The 13,231-nt window shown below is 37.7% G+C and overlaps 1 protein-coding gene across 1 annotated transcript in view; it reads left to right on the plus strand.

The window, feature by feature from the left end:
- LOC108970425 (cation-independent mannose-6-phosphate receptor) overlaps nt 1–13,231 on the plus strand; it is a gene marked incomplete in the record, with an annotated part of 129,773 nt that overhangs the window by 34,516 nt on the left and 82,026 nt on the right. Inside the window, 3 exon segments of the mRNA XM_018935779.1 lie at nt 4,348–4,494; nt 9,649–9,828; nt 9,939–10,053. Of these exon segments, the coding sequence (XP_018791324.1) occupies nt 4,348–4,494; nt 9,649–9,828; nt 9,939–10,053 (442 nt within the window).

Genomic DNA, 13,231 nt, shown 5'->3' on the forward strand with positions numbered 1-13,231 from the left:
TCTTTATCTTTATCTTTATCTTTATCTTTATCTTTATCTTTATCTTTATCTTTATCTTTATCTTTATCTTTATCTTTATCTTTATCTTTATTCTTCGATATACTTCGATAATCACGATCGCCTAGAGATTTTTCAGAAATATTATACATAAAGAACTTTGAATTTGCTTTAAGAGTGGCTACTTTTCTAAGACACTGTTTTTTTATTTTATTTTAAGTTTTAGTTAAAACACGATTTTTAGCCACAACACAAAAAATGGTGGTGGACTTCACTAAAGTGACGACTAGTTGTAGTATAGATAAATTATTCAAATATGCACATCTTTTAAAATTCTTGAATTTTCTCAAAGCTTTGACTGAAGTTTTCTTAAGTAAAGGACCACGTCATGGCACTCAGCTCACCTGATTCTTCGCTAAATATTCCACCGTCATTTTCATTACATTAAAAATCCATTGAGATAGCGAGCGATTATACTACAGGGTGTTTATTTATGACCATATGCATATATAAGTAGTAAACTCATAACTTTCATCCGTTGTGCCGAACGCGGAGTCAGCATGCATACATATTAACATTAAAACAGCGGTTGTATACGGATTAAGCTTCCTTAACCGCCTGCGGTCAAGCACACACGCACACATACATCGGAAGGATAATTCTTAATAAGTACGCAAATGTGCAAATGTATGTGCAGACCGAAATGTATCCACTCACACAGACACCCATGCACCTGCTCTGGTATGCGCATAAAATCGAAATTCAGTGCAATTCTGTCGATACTGATTCTGCTGAGCCACACAGAGCTGCTGCTGTTGACCACGCAGCCCTAGATTTGCGGCCGACGCAGTCTCAATAGCGTTGCACTGCCCGGTCCATCGCAATGCCAAGTGCACCGAATTGTGCGCATTGAGCGAGTGCTGCCTCATTTAATGCTTGTGGCTACAACGATTACTTCCTGCATTGCTTTTCACCATTTATGTGCTTACCCATGTGTACGTGTGTGTGTGTGTTGCTGCTGCCGGTATTTGTGGCTACTTTGTTGCTGATGTATACACAAGTGTTGTCACTGTCAGGAGTGTGTGGCATTGTGGTTTTCGGAAAGTGTTGTTGCCATTCTTGTAGTTGCTTTTGTTGTGTGTGTTTGGTTTTTGTCAAGAAACACTTATCGATTTGTTGAGATTACTCGAAAATTCTGTTGTTATGCATAGTGTCGGTTGACACAACAACTGTTGCTGCAGCTGTTGTGGTGATCCGAAGGCGTTGCTCATAAATAAAAACGGCTTCGATAGTGCTACGTGCATTGAAATGCAGGTTTTGTGTCCAGCTGGTGTGTTGACACATTTTTTTTTGAGAAAATTCCAGGAACTGGTGCCTCAACTGGTCCAGAGTGGTGTAAGATTTTATATGTTAACGTGCTGTGAGGCAGCGGGCAGATACTCCTGAAGGAAGGTAGTTTTTTTTTTTTCAAATTTCATGGGGAATGTTTATTATTCGAAAGAATATGCTTTGGGATTTTTTTATTTTTAAGATTTCAAATATTGACCGTGGCTACTTTTCAGATGGTCCAGCAGCTGAGTTCAATTTTCGATGACTCGTGCAAGTAGTAATGGCGAATTTTGTTTATGTTTATGGGCAGTCGACTGGTCCAAAACTTGAAATTATCTGTTTACGGAAGTGTTCTCTCAATAGCTACTTTGATTGACGCGATGTGTGGGATGTGGCGCCGTGTTGTTGAAACCAAAAATCGCCGAGATCACGAGCTTCAATTTCAGGCGTTAACGGTCGGTCATTGACGGTTACGTTCTCACTGGCATACCATAATTTTGAAGAAATATGGATAGGTGATTCCATCGGTCCAAAAACCACAGCAAACCTTTGTTTTTTCCGGATGATCCTTGAATCTCTTCAGTTTGCTTTTCGACTTAAATGTGGTAATTTTGCTTACTGGCTCAATGGGTATGGAGCCAGAAATGGTCCTGGCTGAACAAAATTTGACTCGAAAGCGTCGGATTTTCTTCGAACTTTTAAAGAGCCCATCGAACGGCTTCAGTTCTTGAACAAACTGTTTTTGTACGCTTTCAATTTACGATCTCGAAGTAAAATGCGCCAAGTAGTTCCATACGAGTTGCTGCGAACGGCGCCGAATGGACTGCCCACGGTCCTCGTATACACTATCTACACGATCTATTGGCTCGAATATTATTCAATAATGAATGCCGGGTCTCAGGATGGGTGCTGGTGTTGCGAATACTACGTTCAGTATACTGATTATCGCTTTTCTTTTTTCAAAATGCCTGTAGATCATTTTCAGGTTACAGAGTCTACTGTATTGACTGTCTGCAGTAATGCAATTTAGTTACAATAAGCACGTTTTCTCATTATTTCCTAATAAATATGACACCTGGCATTCTAAAAACAATTTGACTCCACACAAAATAACTTCCTGAATATTTTCCTTGCATTACGTTCTGCCACAGCGGATATAACATCAAATAAGAATTATTCACTAATCTCAAAAGCATGCGCGGTTTCATTTTGCAAATCCACTTGAATTTCAATTCGAAAAGCATTTAGCAGCGCTTCGGTTGTGTTCAATTGAATTTCGTTTAACGCTTGATGGCGACTGAGCGCATTTCACGTTTTCTTTTGCAGCTTTCCTAATGTAATAGAACCCCTTACGCGATACGATGCTGCACGAGAAAAAAGCTACTTGGGTTTAAAAATGCTCTTGTTTACGTTTGGAAGCAGTTTGTTCACTCTGCCTCACGTACTACTTCTCGCATTGCGACTGTTATGTCTGCTATTTTTTCCGTTCTCCACGCCTGACAATTATTTTGTTGTAATATTATGCACTTGGAAACTTTTACACTTTTGGCGAAATACCGCTTCTCTGACTATAAATACACTTCACTTTGTTGTCCGTTTCTTAAGACTTAATATTTTGTGGTATTGAAACGATAAGAATATCTTGCAGACAATATAACAAGAAGAGCATACTACAAGCGTGATACTTATCAGAGGAGGACCATAGCCGAGAGGTTCAGTAAAAACTTTCGAGAGATTACGTAAATTTATGTTCGACAAAAAAAAATATTAATCCACGAATCGGACAATAATTTTTTTGTTGAAGAAGCCTAATGGTCTCATGATCTCGTCATTTTGAAAAATGATTTCCATTTTCCGAATAAATCTACCGTGCGATGATCTCACGAGTTTTGAGTCAAAGAAAGAAGTCAAGTTAATTTTAATCAATATCTTCCAAGGAGCTTGAAAGGGGAAAATGTAGGGCCTAGTAAAAAGATCATCTTTATTTTTCCAAAGGATAGTTTTAGTAATTTGTATCTTTTGTTGTAGAAGAACGATCTTAATGGTATTGGAAAGAGTTTATGGTTCACTTTTGTCGAATTCCTTCTGGTAATTTTGATGTCAAATATCACCACGCTTTCGAAAATATCGTTTAAATACAGAAAGTCGTCAAATATAAAAGTCGTTGTACAAAAAACCGTTTGAAACCATTTAAAATATGTAGATCGGTTGTAAAACGAAACTCTATGTATGGAGAGAAAAATATCTTTATTTATCTATACAGATCGTTAGTGACCCTCCAAAATCGCTGAGAACGTGGTAAGGAGGTTCTTATGCATCCACGTTAGAGGCGGGACCTGGCACCAAGTGATTACTAACTGTTCCTGTCTACGTGGAATGATTTCGTTGATGTAAAAATCGTCCAATTAAAGATCACAGTGTTTACCAATTGCGACGAGTGTTTCTACGAGACTAACATTATGAAATAACTTTAAAAATTTTTAAATGTTAACGAATAAAGCCTTCAGTTTAATACAAATGGGAATTATTTTTTTTTGAACCCCATCGTTACCTATGTAAGTAGATGTAGTCTGATGAGCCCATGCTCAGGGTTTTTGTCGACGTCAGTTGCTGATCGTTGTGTGATTCCATGTCGTTTTGTTGCCTCTCTCTCGTGGGTAGGTTCACGGTCGGTGCAATCCCGGTGGAGGTTGTCGTCGCTTCTTTAATTTGTTCGTTTCTTCGAAGAAGGTTCATTGGACGCATGAGGCATTTTGAACTAAGAGCTCATCTCATGCAGCTCTTGGTTGGGGGCTGCGTATAACTATTTTCAGCTAACATGCTTAGCATAGGCCATCCGCTATCTCCCAACTGTAACCCCGATAGTAGAGTGAGTTCAGCTTTATTGTATTTATAACAGTTTCTTTTCGATTCGCCACTTTCCAAGGTTTAACAAATTTATGTTAACCATACTTCTGCCTCGACTTAATTTTTTAAAATGTTGAATTTTCGTTATCATTGAACATTTAATTTTACTTTCAGAGTCTTGGTTTCCCAATGGCGTCGTTGGTCGCCTACAATCGCACCGTCGCGGAATTACGTTATCTGCGCGGCAGCATTTGCCCCACGGACAACAAAACGGAACTCTCCTCCAGCCTTATATTCAACTGTGATATGCGTGCCGGTCGGGTAAGCACTTCTATTTTACAACAACTGTACTCATATTGACACTTACATAAATATACATATAATACATAAAAAGCAAATGCAAACGATATTGTAGCGTGCTGATTAAAAGTTCAGCAATTTGTCGGCATTTCGTTAAGTATGGCAGTTTTTAATTATACTTGTAATCGCTTTTCACCACAATTAAGTCCAGCATGCGTTGGTGTTAACTCATGCGTCATTTAACAACGTTTAATGACCGCTTCTCGATATAGCAGACGATATACCAGCAGTGGTAAAGGGCAATTATTGACAATGCAATAGTTTGGCCTCTATTATGGCTTATATCCTACAGGCATATTTATATTTCATTCATATGTGTGTGTGAAGCTTTATTTAAATGAAGAAACATGTTTGTGTGGCTGGGAGATCGGAAATTCAAAGAGCTGGAAGTGCGTGAATACCAATCAGTTAATTGTTGCGTGACCCCGAATCAGTTATGCTCTGGATTTGGTATTTAATAGAATCTGGGTTAGATGAGAGTACTTTTTGGAAATATCTAAGAAGCGCTTAAAATTTTCAATTCCTTGGTGCAACTGAACTTAGATAAGTTCAATAAGTACTTTTTACTTTTTTTAAAGAAAAAAACACAGAAACTTCGAATTTAACGGAGAATATTTATTACCATTCGAAAGGCTATTCTTTGACTTTAGTTATTGAAGATTATCTATTTCAAATACGTCTACGTCTCAGATGGTCCATTTTGCGATGACTCATTGGAGCATTTTGACTGGTAACTGGCGAATGACATGCGTGATGGTTTGCCCCAAGTCTCGAATCGTAGCGGGATTGTCTGCATAGACTTCACACTATACGTCTTCCCACAGAAAAAAGTCTAATGGTAGGAAATCACACGATCTTGATGGACAATCGACTAGCCAAAACGTGAAATTATCATCATCATCATCATCGAAGTGTTTTCTCAATAAATCTATTGAGTGATGCGATGTGTGGGAAGTGGAGACGTCTTGTTTAAACCAAAGTCGCCGAGATCACATTTCCAAGTTTAGGCATCAAATAGTTGGTTATCATGGCGCGGTAACTGTTGCTATTGACGATTATGTTCTCACTGGCATCATTTTGGAAGAAATATAGACCGAGGTTTCCACCGGCCTACAAAACACACCAAAGCGTTGTGTTTTCTGGATGAAATCATAGCTTTTGAATTTCTTCAGGTTGCTCTTGTTCCCAAATGCGTTTTTTTGTTTGTTTAAATACCCATTGAGTAAGAAATGTCTCTCATCACTGTACAAAGTTTGATCGAACTTTTTAAAAGTCCATAGATCGAAGCGATGTCGCTTGGGAAGATTGAGAGGCTTTAGTTCTTGCACAAGCCGTATTTTGTAAGCTTTCAATTCAAGATCTCGAAGTAAAATGCGCCAAGTCGTTCCATACATTACTGCGAGTTGCTGCGAAACGAGCCGAATCGTTTCTCCACGGTCTTCGTGTACGGCTCTGTTACGGCTGCTATCTATTCTTCACTGCATGTTGCACGTGATCTATTTGATCGAATGATTCGGTATCAAAACAAGTTCTCGTACTCGGTACTCACATCCGAAATTAGTTCTCTCGCTTTTATGATACTTTCAACTAACTAACTGGACTAATCTAGTGACTGCCACTATGACTGTGTCTAAAAAGGGACCAATATTGAACGACTATTCTGAGAAACAATAGTTGTATCTTTGTGGCTTGCTCGAATCATCGCTAAATATGACACAGATCTATTGCCTGTACAGAGTTCGACATTTATGGATATCGATAGAAATTTAAACAGTTAATTACTCAATATACTTAGTGAGCAGGAAATCATTTTCAGACAGTGCTTTCACTTTAATCCATCGTAACAGTGGGCTCGACGCAGTAACTGCACTATTCATATCAACATGTAATTGTTTGTGGAATTACTTAGTGACATGCCGATTCCCTTTGACCCGGCTCAGTCATGTGGTCTGAACATTAATGTGTCTGCCAATCAATTTCAGCGACCGCTCACATTTGTATATATTCCTACGTGTGTGTGTGTGTGCGCATGTCACGGCTCAGCAATTGTTTGCCGATATTATTGTTATTAATGTTGCTATGGAATGTTGCCGCAGGTGGTATTGCAATTGGCCGTAATGTCGATAATGTGACTGCACCTTACTCAATTGTGGCATGGGCAGCACTGCTATTGCAGACGGCATCGCACTGATTGTTATTGGTGTGGGTTTTTATTGCATTTGGTTGCCGTTGTGATTATGGCAACTGTTGATTTGTAATTGTAATTTAATATAGTAACACCCATTTCATTCGCTTTTCCCTTTATGACCATAACAGCGGTTTGTTTGCTTGCTGGTCAGCCGTCGAGGCACCCGTTGATCGATCAACTGCTGGCATTTCTTGTGCGCCGCTTTGTGTTTGTGTGCGTGTGCCTTGCAATGCAGTGACCTCTGCAGTTATGAAACGCTGTTGACGTTCTCAATTGTTATGTAACGATTTTGTGGTCGGCGTTGAGTGTGAAGCAGGCATATGCAAAGGGCTCCAACATTTGCAACATATGGACATGCACATGTGTGCGCGTGTATGTGTCTCCGCAGTTAAATTGTGTACGCTGCTATTTGCACTCATAATTGTCAGCTTAAAGATGTTTACATTTATTTGCGCTCTTTTTCGTGCCACTTGTGCTTTAAAAGAACAAAGCGAATGAATAAATAAACATAAAATACGCACAGGTTTAAAAATATAAGATTTTGTTGTAAAGTGAAAATTTTTAGTTGCATTTTTTAAATGAGAAATTATGTAATTTTTAAAAAATTAGGGTCTAGATACTTTCTTTCCCCGGGCAATAAGCCTTGGATATTTTAATTGTAATTAAAAACCGACTTGATGTCACAATCTGAGTATAACCATACTTGGATATAAGGAGCATCTTATATTTTAATCCTCCATAGCCTTTTCACGCAGTTAAATTAATTTAGTACATTCAGATTATAATTAAGAAACCAGTTTTTGGCTTTTGCACAGCCGTCTACTCGATTAACGATATGTTCGATTAAACATCAGCTGTTATACTTCCTTGTGGTCCTCATTTTGCTTAGTTTCTAATGCTTAAAATTTAACAGCTGATGTTATTTTATCAATGCACACAACCAAGTCTGGACAACAACCCGAATAGTTACATTTCATTTTCAACTCGATTTCAATTTAATTAAGAATTAATGTAGTAAAATAAGACATATATTTGGTATGACAAAGCTATCTAAATTGGCGCTTTAATTAAGCAAAGGTCGGTTCATTGTTCAATTAATTTCTGTGCGAAGAGACTGTCAGTCATTATTGCTTTGAGTGGGTGCTTCAAGCTTCGATTAGTAAATTTGAAGCAAGAGCTATGCAGGGTTATCATCTTGTACTCTGAGTAACTTAGGAAAAACTAAAACCACGGCCACTTAAGGGGCTGGAATCATGCCAGCAGTTGGGGCACTTTTTTGGCACCTCCGAAGACAGCCCATTATTTTTCAACATTTTTGTAAAAAAAAAAAAAATCATAAAATATAGCTGTAAATATACCCTATTACGGTCAAAGAAGTTCGAAACATTCAATTGCGTACCTTGTCTTAAAAAAATTCATGGAAATCATCACACTGGTATAGCCCCTTAAAGCGGCTCTCGATAATGAAACTTTTTTTACCTACTTTTATTAGTATGTGCTTAACTATATAATCATTTGAAAGAATGTAATTTGAGACGTTTATCTTAACGTCCATAAATTAGCTAAGTTGCCAGAAAGATCGAGGAAAATGCTTTGAAAAAATCCAAATGATATATTTCACCCAGACTGATAAAAAAATGAAGTATTTTAATACAAATCTTTATTATCGTTTACTCAAAAAAATCCAGAGAAAATACAAGCATGCTAACGCTTAATAAAATTTTCTCTACACTTGTCTACGCCTCGGTAGGAATGATCTTCAATGCCTTCATTTTGGCTTTCAGCTCAAAAACCAATGATGGATTATTAGTACGAATGTCGCTAACTCAAGAAAGTGCAATAAAAATATTTCAAGAATATTCCGAAGTCATATTTCAAGTAAATTGGCAGATTAGCACTTGATATATTGTGGCAGTTGTATCGAACAAAGTGGTTTCGATAAACCCCGTTTTAAGTTTCGTTCACAGCTCAAACCGGCCAAGTCGCCACCACACTAAATCGGCTATAACTTCGGAAATAATTTGAAATTTTGAACATCCTTTTAGGGAGATATTTTTGAATATGTAAACAATAGAATTAAAAAAAAAAACACCGAAATTTTAAAGTTTGTCTACGAGAATACCTGTCATGAATTATTTTAAAATTTAGTCCACTTATTAGTAAGAATTTACTTAATTCGGTACTTGATTAAAAATAAAAAAATATAGCTTAAAATTATTGGCTTATTTGCTGTTACTAATGGGTGATTCATCTGGAGGTACTTTTTTCAATAGCCAAGACGATGCGACATTCAGTGATGAGGCTCATTTTTGGCTCAATGGGTGTGTAAACAAGAAAACTTTGTGACGAAGACCTGAAGCGATTCAAGAGTTGCCAATTTACCCTGAAAAAACACCGGTGAAATCATCGGATCATATTTCTTCAAAAATTATGCCGGTGAGAACGTAATCGTCAATGGTGACTTGTATCGCGCCATGATAGATGGATTTATTTGCAGAACACTTCGGTGAGCAGAAAATTTCTTTTTAAGGCCGATTGATATGCCGCGAAGATTGTGTGTGCCACACCCTTAGACTTTTTCCCGTGGAGATATGTCTATGCGGACAAACCCGATTCGATGCAGGCCTTGTAGTAAAACATCACGCCTGTCATTCGCAAGTTCGAACGAGTCATCGAAAATTGGACATAACGAATGGATCATCCAAAGAATGTTCTTTCGAGTGACAATAAATATTTCCCGTTAAATTTAAAATTTCATGTGTTGTTTCTATAAAAAAGAAGTAAATCTCGAAATGGATCACTCTTTACACTATGACCAAAAAAATATATATTCTCTACTAAAAGTCCGGTCGTCTATCTTTATTTTAAAATAATTTGAAGTGCCTATTTCTTCATTTTTATATAAATTTTTGTTTATTTCATTGCAGGGCAAACTAATTCTACAGGCAATTATCGATTGTCATTACGAATTCCAGTGGACGACCAACGTCATATGTCCCTCACATATGTGCGCTTTTAATGAGGAGACTTGCGAAATAATTAACAACGATATTAATTTCAATTACGAACTGAAAAAGGCGCCTTTCGCTGACGCTGGTCAAATAAAGGTTAGCCAATTTGTGCACTTACGGTTATTTTTGAGTGATAGTTGAGTTTTATTATAATTAATTGTTATTAAAATATTGCTGATGACATTTTATTTGTGTACTTTCATTAGATTCCCAATGGAAAAGATGAGTTTACACTCAACATTTGTGGAAACCATCGCAAAGCTGAAACTGATTACTCTCAGGGTTTKGTGAATTTGTTCTTCACTACAGAAGCGCCATGCGGTGAGTGGAATAAACATTTATTATTATTTATTACAACAGTTGTAAATAAATAGGAAGGGTATTTATTTAAATTATTCTATATTATTCATGCGACATATTTCATAGAAAGCTGTGCGTGACAGATTTGGTGAATTGAAAGTTTTTGGTTAGTTTTTCCATCCAACTAGTACAAGTTATTCCCAACATCCAACTAAATAGGTAATCGAGACAGAAAGGCCCCAAATCTTTTTAATTAATATTATTTATTAATTTATAAATAATTTTTATTTATGCAATACAATTTCCGGTTGCCTGTTTTTTAACATTTGGTTGTGTTTAAAACTTTTAAACCACTTTTCGGTTAAAAGTACCCAGCCAGTGACTAATGAAAATGATCTATTATTCTATGTCTGCATTTAGTTAAGATTAACTCACTTCCAAATCCAAAACAGTTTCATTTATTTACCGCAACGTAGCTGCCAGATTTTTGTATTCGCTTTGCGAACATTCGCCGGCAGTCCGTCTGTGGAGTCAAGTGTATTTAACGTTTAATCGCTATTCCGTTACTTTTTCACATTTTACGTATGTGCCACTTACTCGTCTGCTTATATATAAGTATAATCTGTAAATCACATTAGAATTGGCAATTGTCCCGTTGCGCTTGTTTTGTCTTTCACGCTTATCTCGCTATTTCGCGCTTTGGCTTCCCCTACGGATATTATCGCGACTCATCCTAACTGCCATGCCAGCTTATATAAATAGCAGCACTTTCGCTAAATGTTGGCTGGCAAGTGAAATAAAGGGTGCTTTGACGTGAATTAAGAACGAGTAGTAAGAAATAAGAGAAAACTTCTAAAACAGTTATAAAGACTATTGCGGAAGTCCCTAAGTCTTAAGTAGGATCAAATGGTCAGATGCCTAGATTTTTTTCTGAACTGTTCAGCTTTTGCTAGACTGAATTTATGACATCATAGTGGACCCATTTTCATCGAACTTAACGACTTGAACTTAACAGCGCTGCCAATTTTGTGATTTTCAAGCACTGAAGGCATTCTCTGGAGAAGTGAGTAGAATGCTTGAATTCCCAAAAGAAATGCACGGGGACCACATCTGGGCTGTAGGGCGGCTGCGGAAGCGTTGGGATGCCGGCCTTGGTTAGGGAGCTGTTCGTGGTGCAACTTCCAATCGGCTGCGATGTTTTATCAGCCCATTAAAAGGTTCTGAAGCCCCCGAAACACATCCTTCTTGCTAAAGGAACAGCTGGGTAAGCCTGCTTGATATTAAACGTCTCCGTCGTAGATTTGCCGAGTTTGACACAGAATTTAACGAACGATCGCTGCATTTTCGGCTTGCACCACTCACAGAAACACGTCGCGTGAAAATTTTTGTCCTGATTCTTCATATGCTCGGAGATAACTGACCAGCCGCTCGTTCGTTAACTAGGAACGCCCTCTACCGAATCCAGACGGTGCTCGCACGCTCCGAAGAACAATGCTTTGTCGATTTATAATGGTCTGATGATCTATATCTAGGGAAATCACAAAAGACCAGTTTGCACAGCGTGGGAGGAGCGTCAAGTGGGACCATCTGTTACCTTTGCTACAACGTTCTGTCCTGTGACCGGACCTTACCTAACCTAGATGCTTTGCAACTTTCTAAGCGAATGTTTTTTCCAACACTGTATACTTTTTTGAAGGTTTTCTTGATTATGGCTTTCTAAATGGTTGAATTGCATATGTTGGGGTTGCATGTTGAGTTTCTTTGACTTTCTGGATGAAGGAAAAAATCATATAATTTTGATAGAAAAATATCTCATGTTTGAAGAGAAGTTTTCTTTAAAAGTTTTTTTTTATATTAAACATCAATATTTTTAATTTTTTTAAATCAACTTCCTTCCTATTGAAACACCATGTGCTCCAACACACGCATGCATCCACTTTTTATTGAGCTTTAAATAAAACCGTGTTGCGAAGCGTTTTCTTGCATATGGAAGCCGGATGAGTGCATCGTCTTACTTCCGTTTTTTCCGCGTCTCACTTTGCACTGTTCCAGGTCGCATCCTTGTTTGCAGTGCGATTTTGTTTTTGCTCCCATTGCAAGCTATGCCAACAGCGCTTTATTCTCTGCCATATGCACTGCAGCTTTGCGCTCGCTTAGCTCCATTGCTGCTGTTGCAGCACTGCAGCTCGGCGCGGCTCGGTAAGCGGCATGTCAGTGTCGCTGTTTATTCTGCAAACCAATGCCAAACATACATACATCTTACCGTTTTTTTCGCTCACCTTTTTGCAACATCGTTTGGAAAAACCAATACAAGAAAGTACCGAAAGCAGCAGGAATTTAAAAAGGAAATCCACCAGATAATGGAAAAAAACTTGCCTTGTTTCCGTGGTCTATGAATTTTTAATATATCGACGACGGCTGCGGCAAGTCGGCGACAACTACGGGCTGTTGTTCTACTCACATATACAGTAGGTGAAGAACTCCAGGTACACATCACGGCACATGATTGGATTYAAGTAATTTTCGCCAAATATTTCGGGCTGTACAAGCGCTTTTGCAACTATATAACTATATTAAATTGATGAATTTATTTCGGATTAAAATCTAACTTCAGTAGAAAATAAAAGAGATATGCTTTTTAAAAAATTATTTTTCGAAGGTAGTCAAAACTAAAAGGTGTGTTGAAATTGTACGAACTCTTCACCTCTCCTTCATTGTGCACAGTAAAAATGGGGTTCATATGGGTCTATAGTGATTTTTTCTCGAATCAGCTGTCGACCTTCGAAATCTGTAAAAAAGTCATATTTTTTCTTGCGGTTTCACAAATTTCTCACATTGTTTTTGCACCATCATTGACAGCATTTCAGACTACAGCGCTGGCATTCGTTTCCATCTCTCTCTGATGCTCTTATAGAATTTGCTATTACGCAGAAAAGCACTCAAGTTGGTATAGCCACTTTCATTCTTGTTGTCCGATTAAAAGTACAAATCTGAGGGATTTTCATTTTCGTCATTTTCTTCTCTGACATCGTTTTTCCCTTTGCTGTGCCTCACATTTACTTGTTCATGTATTTCTTAACGCTCATGCTTCACTATTTATTTTTATACTCTCGCAAGAAAGTTGCTAAAGAGAGTATTATAGTTTTGTTCACATAACGGTTGTTTGTAAGTCCTAAAACTAAAAGAGTCAGATATAGGG

This window comes from Bactrocera latifrons, unplaced genomic scaffold, assembly GCF_001853355.1.
Source record: "Bactrocera latifrons isolate USDA-ARS-PBARC rearing strain unplaced genomic scaffold, ASM185335v1 scaffold_3, whole genome shotgun sequence".
NCBI lineage: Eukaryota > Metazoa > Arthropoda > Insecta > Diptera > Tephritidae > Bactrocera > Bactrocera latifrons.